Consider the following 21962-nt stretch of genomic DNA (forward strand, 5'->3'; position numbering starts at 1 on the left):
TATGTGATCTTATGTGATTTTCGCATTGCAGTTCAATTTCCATGTGCCTTCCGTTTGTGCTTAGCTGCGCTGTGACGTTGCTGTGGGGAAATGGCAACGGTTACCAATCTACAAATGATTCCTTTAGTGACTGGGCTCTCTGCCAGCCACAGGGAAACAGTATCAGACAGTACTGCCGCTTACAGCAGACAGACATACAGACTGTCAGGAAAGACAGACTTAAATGAACACTGGAAATTTGTTATGTTGACCTAAGAGTGTGACAGTGCGGGGGCGGAATGGGAGGGGTTGCTATTTAGGTCGAGAACGAAACACCAGTAAGATTTAGCTGGGCAGGTGTCTGAGCCAGGGTGAGAAGGTGTGGAGTAGGTGACAACATTTCAAGAGAAGAAAACTTGAGCAAAATTCCAGAGCAGTTGTGAACCTGGTGCATTTCTTGCACTGAGGAAAGGGTATTGGCTACAGCAGAGGAGAGGCAGTGTGGGGGTGTGGGGGTGACAGAGGAATGATGTGCTGTGGGCTGTGTTGAAGGCCATGGGAACCTTCTGAAATGTTTTAAGTGGAGGAGTGATTTGAATCTATTTCTAACTTATTAGTACATTGAATCCACGGACTTCTAGTTTGAGAACGGAGTTCAGGAATTGTGAGCATGAAGGCATGAGTTTCAAGATAGAAACTACAATGGGTAAATTTTAAAACATGATTGTAGTAACGTGGACTTAGTGTTGTGGAATAGAAAATCCATGGGCCCGGTGCGGTGGCTCACGCCTGTAATCCCAGCACTCTGGGAGGTGGAGGCAGGAGGATCTCTTGAGGCCGGGAGTTCGAGACCAGCCTGAGCAACTTACTGTCTCAACAAAAAATTTAAAAATCATCCGGGTGTTGTGGCATGTGCCTGCAGTCCCAGCTAGTCACTTGAGCTCAGGAGTTCCAACCTGCAGTGAGCTATGATGACACCACTGCACTCTAGCCGGGGAAACAGAGTGAGACCCTGTCTCAAAACAGAACAGAAAATGAAAATCTAAAAGGCCTGTGAGGTGAAATATTTGTGCCACATTTTGGGGAGCAAGTGGTATGAGGTACAGTAACTAGGGGTGATGTCATCTGGGGGCACTGAGCCCCCAGAAACTCTGCTGGGTCGGCTGCCCCCGAGTCTCCGCCCACCGCTGTGTGAGTGTCTCACAAAGACGCTGAAGTATCTGGTGCTTGTTCCCGCCCATGGGGTCCTGTCCACGGATCATTGTCAATTTGGTGGCCAGTACGATGCTGTGTACGATGCAGAGACCTCGAAGACTGGCAGACAGTAGGAGAGAAGGAGAATTAACACCGGACGTGCACGACCGTCCACAGTGTTAACAACTGCACATTCCTCGTCCCTCCTGGCCCAGGCGGTGAGTTAACCAGGGCTGAAAAGCGGATGAGAGGCTGGTTCTCCACTGCGGGGACGCCAGACTTGGCGCTTCTCGTTACGTGGACGAAGCAGTGATCTAGTTGTTACTGGCAGACCACGGCCCATGGGACACGTCTGGCCCTAAACCTGCTTTTGTAAATAATGTTTACTGGAACATAAACATGTCCGTCACTTTCCACGTTGTCCGTGGTCTCCTTCACGCTGCCAGGGTGGAGCTGAGCACTGGCCACAGAGCTCGTCCGGCCACAGCACCTGGCGTTGGCCGTGTGTCCCTGTACAGCGGGGTGGCTCGTCCCTTCCGTCCCTAGTGGAATCTTCAGTTTTTGTCATCATTTGAATAGTATTCTGTAGATCAGCATTTAGACTGTTTTTCATTTATTAAAGATTGTTATTGGGCCGGGCACAGTGGCTCACATCTGTAATCCCAGCACTTTGGGAGGCCAGGTGGGGACGATTGCTTGAGACCAAGAGTTTGGGACCACCCTGGGTGATATAGCAAGACCCTATCTCTACACAAAAAATAAAGAAATTGACCCGGGTGTGTGCACCTGTGGTCCCAGCGACTCGGAGGCTGAGGTGGGAGGACTGAGTTCGAGGCCGCAGGAAGCCGGGGTCACACCACCGCACTCCAGCCTGAGCCACAGGGTGAGACCCTGTCTCAAAAAAAAGATTGTTACTAAAATTCTAAAAAGAAGAGTTAATCTGTAAACTACATACAGTTTAAAATAACAATGAAGTAAATATGAAGGTATCTGAGGAAGAAATAAATAAAAGGAAGGCAGGCTGAGAAAGTAGAACTGACAAGCCCCGGGCACCGTGTGACCGTGCGTGGCAGCCGTGGCCTGGCTGCCGTGCGGAGTGAGGGCAGACCCCGGAGGTCCGGGTGTTTCCAGCAGGGCCCCCCTGAGGCTGCACGGTGCCTACACGCATCCTTGAGTTCTGTACGAACCGTCATTCTTTCTCCAATCTGTTCGGGTCAAAGCCAATGTTTTTTTCCTCCTTTCCTGCCATCATCTTGCCCCAGAAGCGACTCGGAGAGCGTGTGGTTTCAGAGCACGCGTGTCCGTGTGCGGGGCAGGCCTGGTTCTCACCTGCGTCCTCCTTCCCCACACACGTGGGACTGGCACCAACTGCCGCTGGTTCCTCATCTTCTCCCGTGGGAATGTGGGGTCTCTGGCGCCCGGACACGTTCTGTGTGTTTCACTGCACTCTCCTCAGCGCCTGGCACAAGGTCCGAACGTTTCATTATTTGCGGAGAGAATGAAGCACTAAGCCAGGCTGCCCGGAGCTGCGTCACGGAAGCTCGGGGGAGTCGACCGCAGGACACCGGAGTTTTCCCCACGTCTTAGTGTCTAGACCTGCACCGTCTGCTGGAATCATGACGTGACTTAACGTTGTTCAGTCCCCACAAGAAACAACACAAAAACAAGTACATGTCATTTAATCCCACACATCTAAAATATTATTCCAGAATGTAATCAATAGAAACAATTGGAAAAGTGGAAATTTTTTCGTTCTTCATGCTGTCCTCAAAATTCACTGCACACTACATTTTGGTCACATGTTCATGATTTGTGTTATATTTAGACTCCATCGGGGGCGCCAGGCCCGGGCCCATGGCCCTCAGCAGGACCTGCCGCATCCACAGAGATCCGCCGTCAGGACAGGAAGTCCGCAGCTGCCGCCTCCAGGCTGGCCTCCAGGAAGCAGGGCAGGTAGAAGGCCAGCTCCTGAGGGGCCAGGCTGTGGGGGGAGCTGGCTCGGGTGGTCCCGACACCCAGCCTGGGGGGGGGCAGCTCTGTGGGCCCAGGCAGAGCCGGGGGGGACTCTGGGGTCTAGACACACCTTCCAGAGCATGGGGACCCCCGGGTACCCTTGCCCTTCCCTTCCTCATGAGCTGAAGCCCGGGATGAGCCCCTTCTGCAGGTGACGCGGGTGTGCAGCACCCCAGGAGGGAGCGCTGCCAGGGCTGGGGGCTCCCTGCCGAGGTCCCCCGGGCAGCAGTCGCAGGGCCCCAGGCCAGCGCCCAGCACCAGGGAGGCCACAGAAACAGCCTGGTGGCCAAACCTGGGGGCAGCGGGGACACGCATGGTCGGGGGTCAGGACAGCCCAGGGGCCTGACCTTCCTCCCGGTGGCACAGGGTCTAGCTGAACCCTGATAGCCACCAGCTGCGGCCACCGCAGGGCTGGGAGGCCGGGCCAGGGATGGGACGCGCCTCACTGGTCCCAGCCTGTGCCCAGGATGACACAGGCCAGCAGGTGGCTCGGCTGCCCCGGTGGGACCCTCCAGCCGTCTTCACACACGAGGTTCCACTGTGGGGACACCAGCCACCTGTGGCCAGCCCGGGCCCGAGTCCCTCCCTTGCTGGGCATAGAGAGAGGCTAGGAGTCCTAGAATGGCTGCCTGGAAGGGGCCCTAGACCTCCTGCTCCAGCCCCTCCCTGGAGAGAAGAGGAAACTGAGGCACGAGAGGGCAAGGGACATGGTCGAGGTCACATGGCAGCCTCTCCTGACTCTGGTGGTCTTTGCACGGAATTGGAACAAGCCCCTCGGTGGTAATGACTTGGGGTCCCTGAGACATCCACATGCAGCCCCAAGTCTGGTTGGGGGGGACCTGGGCAGGATCTGCCCACCCCCAGGTCCCTGCTTGTCTGTACCTGGGCCCCTCCCACCACGCTGGCCCTTGTCTGACCTCGGTTGCTGCCTGCTGTGCCAAGGGACCCCAGGGCCTGGGGGGTGGTGCGGACACAGCCCGGGCCCGGCCCAGGGCTCAGCTCTGAGTCAGGCGAGGGCAGCGAGCCCCTAGCCCGGCCCCGGCCCTGCTCTGCTCAGGAGCGACTCCGGAACCGCGGAGAGCTCTCCGCTGCTTTCCCCGCGGGCCCTTGACCTCTGCCCTCCCCACGCCGCCCCCTCCTTTCCAGCTTCCTGTCTCCTGCGGTTGTGCCAGCCAGAGATTTCATGTTCAGATCCGATTGCTCGTGACAGCTGATGGGGCCCCAAACCGGAGGGCAGGTGTCGGGTGCAGGGGAAGGAGGGAAGCCCCGCCGGTTCAGGGCCCCAGGCAGGCCCAGTTTCCATATCGGGGCCTGGCCTCCCAGGGTCGGGGGTGAGGGGCGGTGCGGTGAGGCTGCCACTGGCGGGAAGGGACGGAGGAAGGGGCCCCTGGGAGGACTTGGCTGTCCCTTCCCCCGGGATTCGCTGGCCCAGCCTCCCTGGCCTCACAGGTGGGAGGTCCACCGTTCTCAGCCTGAACTGACCCCATCACTCCCTGGAGGAAAAGCCTCCTGCGTCGGGACCCAGGCCACACACCTACCCGGCCAGGCCACGGCTGCTCTGGATTGAATTCCAGGCCGTGCTCACCACCGGCGCCTCCCTGCCCGCACCTCCGGCCTGTGTCCTCCAGCTCCCGGGCTGCCCAGCCACCTTGGCAGCCCCCAGGACGCCGCCCGACACCGGGAGCGGCGGGCCGGGCGCTGCTTACACATCTGGAAAGCCCAGGGGCCCATGAATGGGAAGCGCAGCGCGACACGCAGCAGGCCGCGGGCAGAAGACCCGGGCCGGCCGCGCGAGCGCCCAGTTCCCGGCCCCGACCCCGCGCCCCGGGGCCTGGGCGGGTGCGGGGCGCGGGCTGAGGGTAGCGCAGGAGCGGGCAGGGGTTCGGGGCGCGGCAGGCTGGCATCGCGCAGCGCGGGCGGCAGCACCGGGTCCGGCCGGCAGTGGTGCGCGGGCCGCGCGGTGAGCGGCGCCTCGGAGCTCAGCGCCAGCCCCAGCGCCACGCAGGGCAGCACGAGGCGGTGGCCGGCGCCGCACCTCGCGCTCCATCCGCGGCCCGCTGCGCGCGGGGCGGGGAAGGCTGGGGGCGGGGCTGGGCGCTCAGGTGCGCGGGGGGCGGGGCGGGCTGGGGGCGGGGCCTGGGCGCTCAGGTGCGCGGGGGGCGGGGAAGGCTGGGGGCGGGGCTGGGTGCTCAGGTGCGCGGGGGGCGGGGAGGGCTGGGGGCGGGGCCTGGGCGCTCAGGTGCGCGGGGGGCGGGGAGGGCTGGGAGCGGGGAGGGCTGGGGGCGGGGCCTGGCGCTCAGGTGCGCGGGAGCGGGGGAAGGCTGGGAGCGGGGAGGGCTGGGGACGGGGCCTGGCGCTCAGGTGCGCGGGGGGCGGGGCGGGCTGGGGGCGGGGCCTGGGCGCTCAGGTGCGCGGAGGGCGGGGAGGGCTGGGGGCGGGGCCTGGGCGCTCAGGTGCGCGGGGGGCTGGGAGGGCTGGGGGCTCAGGTGCGCGGGGGGCGGGGAGGGCTGGGCGGGCTGGGGGCGGGGCCTGGGTGCTCAGGTGCGCGGGGGGCTGGGAGGGCTGGGGCGGAGCTGGGTGCTCAGGTGCGCGGGGGGGCGGGGAGGGCTGGGGGCGGGGCTGGGCGCTCAGGTGCGCGGGGGGCGGGGAGGGCTGGGGGCGGGAGCGCCCGCGCGGGGGCGGGGCCTGAGCGCTCAGGTGTGCGGGGGCGGGGAGGACTGGGGGCAGGGCTGGGCGCTCAGGTGAGCGGGGGCGGGGGGGACTGGGGGCGGGGCGGGGCGTTCAGGTGTGCGGGGGCGGGGAGGGCTGGGGGCGGGGATGGGCGCTCAGGTGCGCGGGGGCGGGGCCTGGGTGCTCAGGTGCGCGGGGGCGGGGCCTGGGTGCTCAGGTGCGTAGGGGCGGGGCCTGGGCGCTCAGGTGCGCACGTTGCGCCGGGTGCGCGCGGGGCCGCCTGCGTCCTCCGTGGCAGCCTCCGCTGGAGCTCCAGGACCCGGGCGCCCGGCCTGGCGACCCCGCGAGCCCGAGCCGCCCTGAGGCCGGGGCAGCGCCGGGAGGCCGGGAGGGCTGCAGGGGTCGGGGACGCTGCGCCTTCCTCTGCTTCTTCAGCACTTTCCAGAGGATTCGTCTGCGAGGTCCTCTTCCAGGTCACTTTATCACAGTCTGAATCCGCCTCTGTGAATTTGCTGGCAACGGTATCGCATTCCTGCTTTCGGTAGGGAGAGCGGAGCCTCCGACGCCGGCGGAATCTCCGGTTCCAAGAACAAGTAAGGTCGCGTTTATTTTCAACTCTAGTTCTTTTTCAACAGCGTTGTGAGACAGGAAAATCGCACTGGACGCTGCACAACGCGTAAGGTTTTGCAGCTGCCCAGGTGGATTTCTTTTGTTTTACTTTTTTTGTTGTTTTTTTTTTTTTGAGACAGAGTCTCACTCTGTTGCCCGGGCTAGAGTGAGTGCCGTGGCGTCAGCCTAGCTCACAGCAACCTCAAACTCCTGGGCTCGAGCAATCCTCCTGCCTCAGCCTCCCGAGTAGCTGGGACTACAGGCATGCGCCACCACGCCTGGCTAATTTTTTATATATACATTGTTTTAGTTGTCCAGATAATTTCTTTCTATTTTTTTAGTAGAGACGGGGGGGTCTCGCTCTTGCTCAGGCTGGTCTCGAACTCCTGAGCTTAAACTATCTGCCCACCTCGGCCTCCCTCCCCGAGAGCTAGGATTACAGGCGTGAGCCACCATGCCCGGCCTGCCAGGTGGATTTCTTTTGCTTTGCGAATGGTCTCCGTATTTGTATTAAAATTCCTGTCAACATAAAAGAACCCAGACTCTGTAAAATAATTTAAAGAAATTTATTCTGAGCCAAATATGTACGACATGGCCAGGAGAGCCACGCCCTGAAGCCCGGAGCACCTGGCCTCGCCAAGGCAGGATTAGTTTGGTTTTTCCATTTTTCCCCCAGATAGTACTTCAAGTGGCAAACGGTTTGGTTTTATACGTTTCGGGGGACACAGGAATTGCGCGTAGTCATTAATCGATGCGGGGAGGCATACAGTGGTTTGGCCCCAAAAGGCAGGACATCTCGAAGGGGGCATTACAGGTTATAGGTGGTTAAGTTTCTTTGATTTGTAATTGGTTACAGAAATGAAGCTTTGTGTAAAGGCTTGGAATGTTTTAACTTAAAAGTAAGGACGTGTGTTCATCACAGAGGAGCCACGGGACCCATACTGGGCACAGACCCAGACTCAAGCGGTCTGCAGAGTAACCCACGACCTGCACGTGTGGGCCGGGCACTGCCTGCGCCCCAGGCTTGGCCTGTTGGAGAGTTATCGGTACCAAGGGCTCTCCAAGAAGGGAGGGGCGTGACGGGGCTGACCTCCCCGCTCATGGCAGCAACCCAGCGTTAGGGTATTTCTGGGGCCCCCTTGGCCAAGAGGGCTCCATTCAGCCAGCTGGGAGCCTTTAGTTCACAGGACTATGCAATGCTGTGGTCGTACCATACACTGTGAATATATTCAGTGACACTGACTTGTGCACTTTGAAACGGTTTGTGTTATGTCATGTGAATTTCACATCAATGACATTTTAAAAGAAGCTAATGCGCGGGGTCGCCAGGCCCCCAGAGCTCGCAGCGGAGGCCGTCACCGAGGGCGCGGGCGGCCCGGGTGCACCAGGTGCAACGTGCGCACCTGAGAGCCCAGGCCCCGCCCCCGCGCACCTGAGCGCCCAGGCCCCGCCCACCGCGCACCTGAGCGCCCAGCCCCGCCCCCCGCGCGCGCCTCTTTGATACTTAGGTTGTTTAAAAATTGTGTTGTTTAGTTTTCACAATTTTGTCAGTTTTCCAGTTTTACTTCTGTTACTGATTTCTAACTTCATCCCATTGGAGTCAGAGAAAATCCTTTATTTTTTAAAAATCCATTGATGAATACAGAAAGTTTAGGGGAAAAAAATCTGTTGAGACTTAACTTGTAACCTAACATATGTTCTATCTTGGAAAATGTCCCACATGCTCGTGAGAGGAATGTGCCCTTCGTGTTGGGCAGAGCGTTCTGTACGCGTCTGTCAGATCGAGTTGGTTTGTTGTGTTGGTCGCGCCCTCTCTCTGCCCACTTTCCTTCCCTTGGTTGTCCCGTCCGTTTTGAGTGGGCTGTTGAGGTCTTCAGTGGTTATTGCAGAACTATTTCTCCCTGCAATGCTCTTTTTGCTTTACATATTTTGAAGGCCTGTTATTAGGTATATAACTGTTTATAATTGTTATCTTCTTGCTGCATTGCACCTTTTGTTAGTATATATTATAATGTCCTTCTTTGTCTCTTGTAACCTTTCTTGATTTAGAACCTGTTTTGTCTGATAGTGTAGCCTTCCCTCCTGCATTCTTTTTGTTACTAATTGAGTGGAATATCTTTTTCCGTCCTGTCACTTTCAGTCTGTTTGTGTCTTTGTATCTCTGGTCAGCCTCTTCTAGACAGCATGTAGTTGGATCACATGTTTTTGTGCATTCTGCCCATCTCTGTGTTGTGACCGGAGAGTTTAATCCACTTAAAGTAAACACTGCTGAGGAGGCAGTTCTGTCATTGTGCGTTTTGTTTTCTATCTGCCTCACAGCTTTGCCATCCTGCGTTTCCTGCATTATTTTTATATTTAGTTGATTTTTTTGTAGTGCAATGTTCAAATTCCTTTCTTATTTCTTTTTGTGTATATTCTGTAGCTGTTTTCTTTGTGGTTACCATGGGGATTACCTTTAACTTCCCAAAGTCGTAACATTCTAATTTGCATGTATACCAGCCTGGTTTCCATGACATAAACACACCCGCGCCTGTACGGCTCCAGCCCGCGTCGTTATACGTTGCTGCCCAAAAATATACACTAGTTATTTCAAGTGCATTAGTCTCTTAAAGTATGTAGGAGAAGAAATGTGGAGTTAGAAACCAAAGTGACATTAATACTAGCTTTTGGACTACTACTGGCTTTTTCTGAACTGTATTAGTCTCTTAAACCACGTGGAAAACGAACAGCACAGTCCCTCCCATGGACGCTGCAGCCGTCCGTAGCCTCGAGTTCCAGATAGTCAGTCACACCAGAGATTCTGCCAGCGCCACCGCTGTCCAGGTGGGGGACGGGTTCCTGTGCCCCCCACACCCCTCTTCCTGGAACTCTCTCTTCCCTTCCTTTTAAAAATTCATCCTTGTGAATGTAAAATATCTCACTGTGGTTTTGATTAGCGTTTCCCCAATGACTAAGGATGCTGGGCATTATTTCCCATGCTCATTGGCCATTTGCATATCTTCTTTGGAGCCAAATCTGTTCCAGTCCTTTGCCCATTTTTAAAATTGGGTTGTTGGCGTTTTTGTTGTTGAGTTGTAAGAGTTTCTGTAGCCTGGATACTAGATCCTTATATATATGACTTGCAAATATTTTCTCCCATCCTGTGGGTTGTCTTTTCACTTTCTTAATAGTGTCCTTTGATGCACAAAACTGTCTAATTTTGATGAAGTCCAATTTATTTTTTCCTTTTTGGTTGTGCTTTTGGTGTCATATGTAAGAAATTATTGCCAAATCCAAGGTCATGAAGATTTACATTTTCTTCCAAGATTTTTATAGTTTTACCTTTTACATTTAGGTCTTTGATCCAGTTTGATTTAACTTTTGTACGTGGTGTGAGATAAGCATCCAACCTCATTGTTTTATACGTGCGTATCCATTGTTCTGAGCACCATTTGTTGAAAAAACGATCTTCATCCCATTGAAACATGTTGGCTCCCTGATGATATCAATTGTGTGGTTATACATAGACTGTAAGTTTCATTCCATTCATCTGTGTGTCTGTCCTTATGCTATCACTACAGCATTGTTATTACTGTAGCTACGTGTTAGGTTTTAAAATTGGGAAGTGGGAGTCCTCCAGCTTTGATATGCTTTTTCAAGATTGTTTAGAATATTTGGGGTCCCTTGTAATTCCATATGAATTTGAGGATCACCTTTCTATTTCTGTCCCCAAAAAAGAAAGCCATTGGGATTTTGGTAGGGATTGCATCGAATGTATAGAAAGCTTTGAGGAGTATTGCCATTTTAACAACATTAAGTTTTCTAATCCTTGAACACAAGATGTCTTTTTATTTAATTTGGTCTTTAGTTTTTCAGACATGTTTCATGGTTTTGAGTGTACAAGTTTTCTATTTCCTTCATTAATTTTATTCCTAAGTATTTTATTCTTTTTGATTGTATATGAAATTATTCCTAAATTTCCTTTTCAGATTGTTCATTTTTGGTATATAGAAATACAACAGATTTTTTTGGTAGACTTTTTTTTTTTTTTGAGGTAAACAAACTGTGGTACATCCAGATAATGGAACATCATTTAGCACTAAGAATAAATGAGCTCTCAAGCCATGAAAAAATGTGGAGGAGCCCATTGTGTCCACACTGATGGGTATACGGTGGCGTCTCATTGTGTCCATGCTGATGGGTATACAGTGGTGTCTCGTTGTTGCAATTTGTGTTTCCCTGGTGACCATTCCGTTTGCTTATCTGCCATCAGTTTACCTTCTTTGCAGAGGTGTCTGTCCGAGTCTTTGGCTCATTGTTAATTGGGTTGTTTGTCTTTATTGCTGAATATAGGAGCTCTCTCTGCATTGTGTAATGGTCCTTTATCAGATACGTCCTTTGTGAATATTTTCTCCTGGTCTGTGGCTTGTGTTTGTATTCTCTTGACAGTGTGTTTCACAAAGCAGAAATTTCAATCAGCTCTTTCTGTCATAGATCTAAAAAGTCAAGAGCCCACGGTCATCGGGAAATCTTCCGACGTTGTCTTCTGTGAGTTTCACTTCGTGTTTTACGTTTAGGTCTGAGTCTAGACGCATCGTTCTGCGCTCTGTGTCCAGCGGTTCCAGCATGTGTGCAGAAAGCCCCTGTCGCTCCGTCTCACGGCCTTTGCTCCTCTTTGAAAGGTTAGTTGGGCCGGCGCGGTGGCACACGCCTGTAGCCCCGGCTCTGTGGGAGGCTGAGGCAGGAGGATCGCTTGAACCTGGAGTTCGAGGCTGCAGTCAGCTGTGGTGATGCCACTGCACTCCTGCCTGCCTGACAGAGTGAGACCCTGTCTCTAAAAATTAAATAAAATAAAGTGATTACTGATACGGTTGGATTAACATCTACCGTATTTGTCCTGTTTTCTAACTGATGCCTGGTTCTTTGGCCCTATTTTTGTCTTCCACTCAGCTATTTGTGGTTTTAATTGAACAATTTTTTTTTTTTTTTTACTTTATGTAGCGGTTGCCCTAGAGTTTGTAGCACATGTTCACAACTAATCCACGCCCACGTGGGTGACACTTCACAGCTTCACAGGCAGCACAAATGCCTCATAGCAACAAAGCGACTCTAGCTCCTCTCCAGTCCCTGTGTCCTCGTGGCCCTGCCGTCCTCATGTCACCCACACACGCAAACACATTGTTGCTGCTGTTTTGAATAAACTGTTATCTCTTAGGTCAATTAAGAATAAAAGCATGTAAGTTATTTATCTTGCGTTATGTAGATCTGAGCACTGACCTACATCCGCCCTCTTCTCTCAGAAGAACCTTTTCCAGCCTTTCCTGCGAGGCAGGTCTGCTCGTGACGGTCTCCTGGGTTTTCGTCTGAGTCGTGGTTTCGCCTTCACTTTTCTTTTCTTTTTTTTTTTAATTTTTTTTTTTGAGACAGAGTCTCGCTCTGCCCGGGCTAGAGTGCCGTGGCGTCAGCCTCGCTCACAGCAACCTCAGACTCCTGGGCTCAAGCGATCCTCCTGCCTCAGCCTCCCGAGTAGCTGGGACTACAGGCATGTGCCACCATGCCCGGCTAATTTTTTTCTATATATATTTTTAGCTGTCCAGATCATTTCCATCTATTTTTAGTAGAGACGAGGTCTCGCTCTTGCTCAGGCTGGTCTCAAACTCCTGAGCTCAGGTGATCCTCGGGCCTCGGCCTCCCAGAGAGCTGGGATGACAGGCGTGAGCCACCGCGCCCGGCCTGGCCTTCACTTCTGAAGGATAATCTTGCAGGGTGCAGATTTCTAGGCCGGGTTTTTTTGTCTCAACACGGTGAATGTTCTACCCCACTGTCTTACCGCTCGCGTGGCTTCTGAGGAGACGTCAGGGGGAATCCTACCCTGCGGGTCTGGTGTCTTTTTCCTGCAGATCCTTTAGGAGTTTTTCATTAGTTTTGATTTTCGGAAGCTTGAACCCGACGGGCCGAGCTGTGGCTCTTCTGCCGTTTCCTGCTCGGTGTCCCTTGAGCTTCCCAGGCCTGTGACTTGGTGTCTGAGCTTGTCTGCAGGTGTCTCTTCTGCTCCCTCCCTGTCCTCCTGGGGGTGCTGCTGGGACTGTGCTGTGTCCCTGCGGTCCCGGTGCCAGGACGTTCTGTCTCTGTCTCTGTCCTGCTTCTCCGTGTGGGAGGCTTTTAGTGAGGGACCGTCCAGCGCAAAGACTGTTTCCTCTGCCAAATGCTACCGGGAAAGGCGGCCTCAGCCCTGCAGCCACGCCCATCACAGCCACGCCCACCCCAGCCACTCCCATCACAGCCACGCCCGCCATAGCCACGCCCACCCCAGCCACTCCCATCTCAACCACGCCCATCAGAGCCACGCCCACCGCAGCCACTCCCATCACAGCCACGCCCACCCCAGCCACTCCCATCTCAACCACGCCCATCAGAGCCACGCCCACCGCAGCCACTCCCATCACAGCCACGCCCACCCCAGCCACTCCCATCTCAACCACGCCCATCAGAGCCACGCCCACCGCAGCCACTCCCATCACAGCCACTCCCGCCATAGCCATGCCCACCACAGCCACTCCCATCGCAGCCACGCCTGCCATAGCCACGCCCACTCAGGCCACGCCCACCGCGGCCACGCCCACCGCAGCCACGCCCGTGCGACGGGGTCCCCGGGCACGTCCACGTCGCCTGTGCCGGGCCGAGGTTTCACCGGCGTCACAGGCCACCGAGAGATCTGCGGGGCCACGCCCAGGTGGCCGTTCCCATCCTGGAAGCCCACGGCCTCCGTGGGCCGCGGGGACCTGCGGTTGAGTCAGTCTCCGGCGCGGCCCGGGCTCGGGGCTTCCAGGGCCCCCGGTGGGGGTGGGAGGCGGGGGGGGGGGGCGTCTGCGCCTTCAGAGCCGTCCTGGACTCGCTGTCACCAGGGGTCCCGGCTCACCACCTGTCCCCGACCCGGTCCCCGATGGACACTGGAAGGAGAAGCCATTGGTGTTTTAGGTCTACACAGGCAGTGTTGTTGGAGAGGTCGTGGCCTCTGATTTCCCCGAATCACCAGCAGGGAGGTGGGAACCCCCCGGCCTGGAGGTCAGCGCCCGGGGTAAAGGGCGTGCCCTTTGCCCTGCTGGAGCTTTCGTCCCCGTGGCTCTCGCCAAGGTGGAGGGAAGACCCCGCACACGTGTCCTCCGCCCGGTGTTGGTGGCCGGGGCTGTGCGGTGCGACCCCGACCCGAGTCCCCCACCTCAGGGGCCCAAACCGGGAGAGGAAGCGTTTGGTGCTGTTGCTGCCCCCCCAGCAGGGCCCGTCCCCCCCGGCTGTGGGCAGGGGCCGAGCAGCCACGTCCCCGGCCGAAGTCCCGGCCGCCTGCGTGAAGGTGCCGTCTCCATCTCAGCGAGGACGTGACCGTGCCAGGGACTGTGCGTGGGACTCGGGGGCGCAGCGCGCACGGGCTGGTGTCAGCCGCCCACCCGACAGCCGGTGCTCAGGGGGTGTACGGAGGGCTGCTGGGCCCAAAGCCTGCGCCACTGGGACCCAGGTGCCGGGGGACTCATGGCTGTCCCTGGACAGGCCTTCCTGCCATCCTGGGCCACCTCGGGGTCCCTTCAGACTGGGGAGGGTCTGCGTGTGGGGTCCTGACGGGGCAGTGACCTGGGACAGGAAGGCACAGACGTGGTTTCCGTGAGGGGAGGCCAGTTGGTTCCCCAAATCCCACAGCACTCGTGTCAGGGGTGCCACCGGCCCCTTGTCCCGGTGAGTTGGTGACAGGGCCTCAGCCCCGTAGGTGGCAAAGTCTGTCTTCTGTTGCTGGGACCGGGTGACTGACAGGGCGTTTGTTTCTCAGTGACGAGGTCTGGTGAGGGCCCCTTGCGGTGGGGACTGTGGTGTCCTGTGGCCGGGGCTGAGGTACTGACCCCTCCCCCGCTCTCCCCTCCCCCTCCCCCTGGGAAGCCCCAGCCCCACCCCCATGCCTGCCCCTCCGCCCACGCGGGAGCCCTCCGGGCCACGTCACCCCTCAGCTGCCCCTCAGGGACGGCTCCAGCGCATCTTGGCCGGGACGTCTGACCACGGCAGACGGTGTGGTCTGCGCGGTGCCAGCGTGTGCGGGGACATGCCTGAGGGCGGTGCCCTGCGACAGGGCGGACTAGTGGCCGAGCGCCTGCTGGCAGAGTCCCCTCGGCATGTTGTCCCCGGGACACTAGCCTTTGTCATTTGTCTCGCAGGGCACCCTGGCAGGCGTGTGGAGCGGAGCTGCTCACACCTGGGCGAGCGGCCGCGGGCGCTGGACGGGCAGCCACAGCAGCGACCTGCAAACGCGGTCGCCAGGAGCCTCCCGTGCACAGGGTGAGTCCGGGTGTTTTTAGGAAAAGCGGAGCTTACAGCAAGTGTCACTGGGATCAGAGTTCTGTGACTCAGGACAGAAAACAACAGCTAGTTTAAGTCTAGAAAAAATATACTGGGACTTTCTGGCTTTTCCACGGCACCTCCCACCCGCTCCCAGCACAAGGACGGGCCCTGAGGGGACAGGCAGGGATTCCGGAAGCTCCTGTGTGGGTGGGAGGGCGAGTGTTGGGGGGAGGGCTGTCCCCCAGCCCTCGGGGCCTCACCAGGCCCTGCAGGGAAACTCAAAGGACTTGGGGCCCCTCCCAGGTCCGGCTGCTCTGCAGGGGACACAGTGACCAGCAGCCAAGTCCCCTCTGGTGCACAGGTGTGCCCGCCGCTCTGAGGGTCCCTTCTGAAGCTGCGAGTGCCCCGCCCCCACCCCAGGCACGGGACACACAGGGAGCAGAGATGGCCTCGCCCACCCCCCAAGGTAAAAGCACACAGCTTTTTCACGCCCACCCCAGCAACCCCAGGCTGCACCTGGGCCGCTCCCTGTCCCCCACGCTCGCCCCAGCTTTCCTGCCAGCACAGGGGCCCTTGCAGGGGGACCCAGTGCCAGCGGCAGAGTCTCGGCCTCACTGCCCGCTGGGGGCAGCTCAGGCGGCTCTGTTGGTGGCAGGGAGCCCAGCCTGGCCACAGTCCCTGTCTCTCCAGGGCTGCGGTGCTCAGACCCGCAGGGCGTGACCCTCCTGTCTCTTGCAGGCCCCTTGCAGCTCTGCCCGTCTGCACCTGAGCACAGGCCACCGTGAGGGACGGTCTCACAGGGGACATGCAGCCTCGCTGGCTTATGGGAGGAGGAGGCGGTTTCGCAGGGGTCCCAGGTAAGGACAGGAAGGGAGGGAAATTATAATTTGTTTCTGTGAGGAAAACACACGGAAGACACTCGAGTTTGCAAGTGGACAGGGCTGCCCAGGGACTGTACATGTACAAGAGCATTTTAATTAATTTATTTCTTTACACATAACTGAGAGTGATGTTACAGTACATAAGTTATTTACAACTGTGCAGTAATGTGTTGCAAAATAAATTATCTAGAAGGCAGCAAAAGTACATTGTGAATGTATATAAAACTGTACAGCGTTTACGGATACACTTTTTATATGATTATTGGCTCTGTAGTGTTTCAAGTTATGTTCTCAGAAAGAGAAACAAAATGCCCAAGATTAAAGGAAAAATATACAAACCACGTGGATTTGACTCCATTAAAAACACTATCGAGAGTCCGGCTCACTCCCTCTGGGCCAGGCGGGGCGCGGCCGGCTCCTGCTCAGCGTCCCCGTCCCGGTCTGAGGCCAGCGGCAGCTCCACGGCAACAAGAGCACGGCCGGGACGCTCTCCTGCCCTCTGACCTGGAGGTCACTGTGAGGTGGACGCCTTAACTTTTTATTTCCTTTAGCGGATCAGAATGGAACAGGAAATTCTAAAAATGCGCTCTGTCCTGCAGCTCCTGAAACGCCTCTGCAGTCGGCTGAACGCAGGGCCGAGGGCCACCGTTCTCGGGGACGGAAGCCGCCGAGTCTGCGTGGCCTCCTCCCCGGCCTGGCTGGCAGACTGTGCGCCGGGGCCTGGCCCCGCAGCAGCTGGTGTCAGAGCAAAGACGTGTCCCACCTCGCTGACGCCCGGGCCAGTCTGGAGGGACGGAGACGCCATGGCCAAGGTGGTGTCTGGGGTGTCCCTGTCGGGTGGACACTGTGCTCCTCCAGGGCTCAGCAGCAGCACGCAGCGGATCGCGCGGCCCTCACTGGGTGTCACGCTGGCAGCAGCACGAAGTCGTCGTTGACGTCGACCATGGGCACGTAGAAGGAGGGCACCTCGTTCACGCACAGGGACTTGTGCCCGGCGGGGTCCAGCTCCTGCACCTTCAGCTGCCACTCCATCCTCTGCACGGCGTTGAGGGCCGCGGCCTCGTGCTGCTGCCGCATCAGGAGGCAGGTCTGCGGACACACAGCAGGGTGAGCGGAGCGCAGGGCCCCTGCCCAGCCCAACCTGGCTACCACACGGGGGTCTGGACCTGAGCCCCCACTCCCTGCAGGACGGCCCCCTGGCACACCGGGGACCACGGCATCCACCTCTTTGCTTGGCAGATGCCGATTGTGGAGGGGGTCTGGCCCCACCCCTGCTGTGTGAGGCCCCCACCTGCTGACCTGGGTCCACCCTTTGCAAGAATCTCCTAAGAGTTTCGTTTTACAATGGTTTGTGGCCAGTGATACTGTTTCATTTGCATCTGCGGTAGAAACTGTGCCACGTGGAGGTGCACGTAGGAGCCCTGGGTTGGGGCAGACACACTGGGGAGCTCAGGCCCGGCCCAGGAGGGGGCCATGCTCAGCCTGTGATCGCTGAGGATGGGGAAATACTCCTCACGATCCTCCAGAAACAGCCCGTCTGCTGTCACGTGGGGTCTGTGTCTCCACATTCTCTCCCCGTGCATCTGCGCAGCTGCACGGACCAGAGCTCACAGCCCAGACAGCGCCTCAGGCCGGGCCCAGCCGACACGACTGTGCAGCCTCAGGCCAGGCCTGCACGGCCCTCTGAACTCTCCCGGAATCCACTGAGTAGCAGAATTATGGCTGGACCCCTGGGTTTCCAGGTTACTGCCAGAGAATATTTTTACATACATCCCTAACTTTGAAATTTGACAGATACTGTCTACTTAACAAAATCCTACCAAGCGGCACCTCTGCCAGCAGGGCAAGGAGACTGTCCCCAACCCCACACCTCCCCTGGTAAGTGGCATCTCATTTAATCTGTGGCTCTGAAATTAACTGTTACACTGAATATCTTTTCATTAAGATTTGGCCATTTTATCTCCTTGGTGGATAGAAAGAAACATTGTGTAAAGACACTACCACCTTTTCTATTCAACTGTAAGAGTTCTTCTTACATTAATAAAGTAACCTTACTTACCTGGTATTTTTAATGTACAAAGTCTATCTTTAATGTAATCAAACCTTTTGAAAATAAAGTATTCCCTGTATATTTATAAAACTAACAGTTGTCACAGCTTTGTTTACAGGTGTCTGGTAAAAGCAGTGAAATCTCACGTGTCTGTGGAGCCTGGTCTCCCCCCAGCTCACAGCACCTGTGTCGCAGGGGCTGAGGCCCTGGGACGCCCCTGGCTCACACGCCGAGTGGGGCCGGTCGCTCCCTCTCCTGCTGCTCTCTGTCCCCGCCGGCACGCAGCGCGGCACGGCACCTGCCGGCACTCAGCTAGGAGGGCCAGGGCAGGCTGCCCCTGGCAAGGCCACCTCACTCCCAGACACTGTGGTGGGGGCAGGAGCTCTGCGTCCTCCCCCTCGCTCTGAGGGGGCAACAGTATATTGGGCGGGGGGGGGGGGGGGGGGGAAGCTGACCTCTATACTTCAATTTTGTAACTGGTAAGTTACTGTTTTTCCTAGTTTCTCAGTGGATCTGAGGGGCACCTGCCTGGCACCGCTCACCTGCCCACCTCCTGCCCATGCTCTGGGCGGCTGCTCTGGCCAGCGCTCTCCAGAGCAGCAGGGGGGCGAGCACTGTCACCTCTGAGGAGGGCTCAGGGTCAGGTCCCACAGCTGGTGCCAGAGCCACTCACCACCCACTAGATGGACGGGCGGAACCTGGGCTCCCCGAGGGCCTGGGCACCTCCAGCTGTGGACCCAGCCGTGGCTCTGGGAGGGACACACGACACGTACCTTCATGCGGTCGTACTTGTCGTCCACGTCCTGGAGCCAGGAGATGAACTGACGCGCGTTGAACCGGTCCCGCACGGACTTGTTCTCGTCACCCTGCGGGGTCAAGCAAGTGTGCGTGGTGAGTGAGGGCGTGGAGATGGCCACAGGAAGACCCCACTTGCGGCCTGACCCTCCTCCCCGGCAGTGACACCATGCAGGGGGCCAGGCCTCCCAGGCGCCGCAGGCCTCAGGCTCAGCCCCGGGGCCACCCGGCCTGCTGGGGCCTGTCTGGGCCAGGCCGCCCGAGGGCAGTCAGAGCTCAGAGAAGCGCCCGTCCCCAGGCGAGGGCGTTCCTAGTGTGTGCTGTGTCCCCCTGCCCTGGGAGGGGATGGAGAAGGTGCCCTGGCCTCCACCTCCTTTCCCCCAGGTTTGAGGAGTGGCGGAGGGTTCACGGGGAAGCCGGTGGTGGCATCTGTTTCAATTTCTTCCCTTTTTAAAAAGGAAATTTTTCTTCCTTGAAAAGTAAATCTGAGGCCTGAGGTGGAGCAGCGTGGGGTCAGTGTCTTTACGAACTGCTACCCTGACTTCTCCTCCAGCTCATCGTCACCCGCCTGGACTGTGGTTTGCAAACAGGGAGCCCCGGGAACCCCTGCTGAGGAGGAGCCGCTGCGCCGCGCGGCCGACACAGCTCTGGGGTCCCTGGAGCGTCAGGCAGCCGACGTGTCCCGAGAAGAACGTGTTTCCCCTGCACAGCCTCGCCCGCGCCCTCCTGGGACCCCAGCTGGGCACCAACCCGGAAGGGAAGAGGCCACAGCCCAAGACCTTCTCTCTTCCTTGACATTCAGAAGTGACCCAAAAAATTCATTAAAAATCAGTAGTTTCTTTTTTACTTTGGGTGCAAAAGGCAAAACTTCTAAATATTCAATCCCTGAAGTAATCATCAAGTCCTCAACTAAACCTTTGGTTTCATAGCTTACTTTATACAAATGTTTTACTTTAAAAAACACTTGTCACTGTACATGATATGCTAAATGGGGAAAGTCTGTAAGGTGTACCTATCCTCAAGGCGAGGAAGACCTTTAATGCATTAAGAAAGCTTTACACTAAAAACCACTAAACCGCCGTGTGTTGCCATGGGGCCAACTCTGGACGGACACAGAATCCCTGGGGGCCCCATGGTCCCCGTGAGCCGCGCTGAGCAGGAGCCCACGCCGCTGGGGGGTCACGGGCTGGGGGGCAGCTGTGACGAGGGGCTGTGTGGCCTCAGCTGGGCAGATGGCAGCGAGAACCAGAGTCCCCAGGGCACGTGGGGCCTGAGACACAAACACGGATGGGGCAGAGGTTGCTGGGGGTCCCCAGTCCGCGGGGCCCCTCCCAGGTAGACAGGAGGAGCCAGCCCCGGCCAGCCAAGTCCTACCCGGGGGACAGAAGAGGTAGGGGCCGTGCCTGTGTCACAGGCTTCAGCACAGGTCATGGCAACAGGGGACAAACCGGACCTGGGGGCAGCTGGGGTTGGGGTGCAGGGAGCATCGCAAGACGAGGCAGCTCCCAAGACAGTGAGTGCCACCCGCCCACACGAGAGGGATGTGTGTTCACAGCGGTGAGAAGCTCTGCTGGGCACCCTTGGGCACCAAGGGACATGTGTCCTCTTGGCCCCTGGCCACCACCATCAGCCGGGGACCCCTCCGTCCCAGCGACAGCCCCCGTGGGCCTCCCAGCTGCGAGGACAAGTGTCTCAGGAGATTCAAAAGACTCTAAGTGACTGCACCGTGCTGGGTCCCACCCAGTGGCCCGAGGCTTGCCCAGGAGGGGCTGTCCCTGCCCAGGTGCAGGGAGGCTCGGGCAGGCCAGTGACTCTCCAGCCCCAGAGAGGTGCCGGGCACAGGGAGGCCTGGGAAGCTTCCAGTCAACGTGCACAATCTGTGACGTGTGGGGAGGGTGGGGACTGGGCTTCGTGCCACCTGGGTGCCCGGCCTGCAGCCAGGCCCTGCGTGGCCCCAGCTCCTCCCCAGGCATGGGGAGGGCCCCACCTGGCTCTCCAGCGGCATGTTGTAGACCTCCGAGTCCAGCAGCATGGTGCAGGCGCTGAACGGCACGGCCTGGTTGGCGATGGTCCTGGCGGCCCGGCAGTGGACGCGGAGGATCTCCTGCTCACAGGACACGATCAGCTTCTCCTGCGGGGGGAGCGGGGTGAGCCAGGGCGGCCTGCAGCCCAGCCGGCACCCAGGCCCCGCGCCGACCCTCTTACCCGCTCGATGCTGTGCTGCAGACGCAGCTTCCCCCGGACTGCCTCCTGCTGCTTGAAGAGCTCCTTCAGGGGCTCCGCCAGGGAGGGAGGGGGCGCAATCTGCAGGCCAAGGGCGAGAGACAGTCAGCGGGTTGGAGACTGCAGCAAGGACAGACTCTCATCCAGACAGGTCCCCACCCCGCGCCTGCCTCCCTCCTGGGACCCTGCCCTGGAGACCAGCCCCAGGCCCCCAGCACCACGGGACGCACCCGGCGATTTCCTGGAAACCAGGCCGATGCAAGACATGAGGGGGTGGGGGTGTGTGTGCCCCTACTGAGGCTGCCCCGGAGCGCAGCACGCAGCTGCAAGACCAGCAGGGAAGACAGTGAGAGGTGCCAGTGTCTATGGCTGGCCGCACTTGATGCGGGAGGGGAGGGACAGCAGCAGGGCGGCGCAGGGAGCAGAGGCGCAGGGGGAGAAAGCGCAGCGGATCCAGCAGTCACAGCGGGACGCACACGCCCAGACCTGCCAGGGCACCGCCAGGACAGCGACCCCAACGGAACACGGAGGCTGACAGCGGAGCCCAGCTGGATGCAGGGAGGGGCAGAGCCCTCACCATCCACACTGTCTCCAGCGGAGCCTCTGAGACTGACGTGGTCTCACAGAGAGTGAGCAAGGAGACGGCGTGGACATAGGAACAAGGCCTCTCGCGCTCGGAGAAAGGAGGAACCGAGAAGGAACGGGGCAGGCTGAGGCCCGCGGTGTGGGCAGGGATGGGTCGCGGGGCAGAAAGCAAGACCAGACGGCTCGTCCTGGGGTGTGGGGGGGAAGGAGGACGAGGCACCCTGCAGAGCTCCTGGGAGCCCCGGCGGGAGGACACGCTACGAGACAGACGCCGTGAGGTGGACAGCCCCAGCGCAGGGCCAGGCTTCCTGGCAGACCCCGCAGGGGTGCGGACAGGACCCCCCGTGGGCACTGAGGCCGTGGGCGATGGTCGGAGAACAGAACTCACGCACAGCCCGCGTCTCCCCAGACACAAGCCGGCTGTGCCAGCTCAGCGTCCCGACACATCCTCACACACCAAGAGCCCCACGCCAGGCACCAAAGCCTCCACGTCAGGCCTGTGGGATTCTCGCCAAAGACGTGTCAGCTCGGTACTGTCGTGGGACAGCCGCCCACTCAAGGGCCCAGGGCTCCTGCCAAGCGTCAGGTCCCGAGGGACGGCGCGGAGTGGACCCACAGACCAGCACACGTGGCGGAATCTCACAGCCCGGCGGCTGGTGAGT

The 21962-nt window shown here is 58.2% G+C and overlaps 1 protein-coding gene and 1 long non-coding RNA gene across 8 annotated transcripts in view; one reads left to right on the top strand and one right to left on the bottom strand.

Annotated features, from left to right (window-relative positions):
- Positions 1-6159: 6159 nt before the first annotated feature.
- On the top strand, positions 6160-18126 carry LOC123625394. 2 transcript variants are annotated; one of them, XR_006730487.1, is made up of 5 exons: positions 6160-6449; positions 14643-14763; positions 15070-15232; positions 15505-16754; positions 16887-18126. It is a non-coding gene; the product is annotated as an uncharacterized LOC123625394 (long non-coding RNA). The 2 variants fall into 2 exon arrangements; XR_006730486.1 differs by having other exon boundaries at positions 17442-18126.
- Positions 15717-21962, bottom strand: part of ANKRD11 (ankyrin repeat domain containing 11) — a 160468-nt gene continuing 154222 nt past the window's right edge. For all 6 annotated transcript variants that reach the window (XM_045533842.1, XM_045533841.1, XM_045533843.1 and 3 more), the window contains 4 exons: positions 20698-20796; positions 20480-20623; positions 18471-18563; positions 15717-16736 (listed from right to left, as the gene is read on the bottom strand). In XM_045533842.1, coding sequence (XP_045389798.1) covers positions 16551-16736; positions 18471-18563; positions 20480-20623; positions 20698-20796 — 522 coding nt within the window. In that variant the 3' untranslated portion in view covers positions 15717-16550. The remainder of the gene's footprint in view (positions 16737-18470; positions 18564-20479; positions 20624-20697; positions 20797-21962) is intronic.

The sequence above is a fragment of the Lemur catta genome, chromosome 20 (genome assembly GCF_020740605.2).
Source record: "Lemur catta isolate mLemCat1 chromosome 20, mLemCat1.pri, whole genome shotgun sequence".
NCBI lineage: Eukaryota > Metazoa > Chordata > Mammalia > Primates > Lemuridae > Lemur > Lemur catta.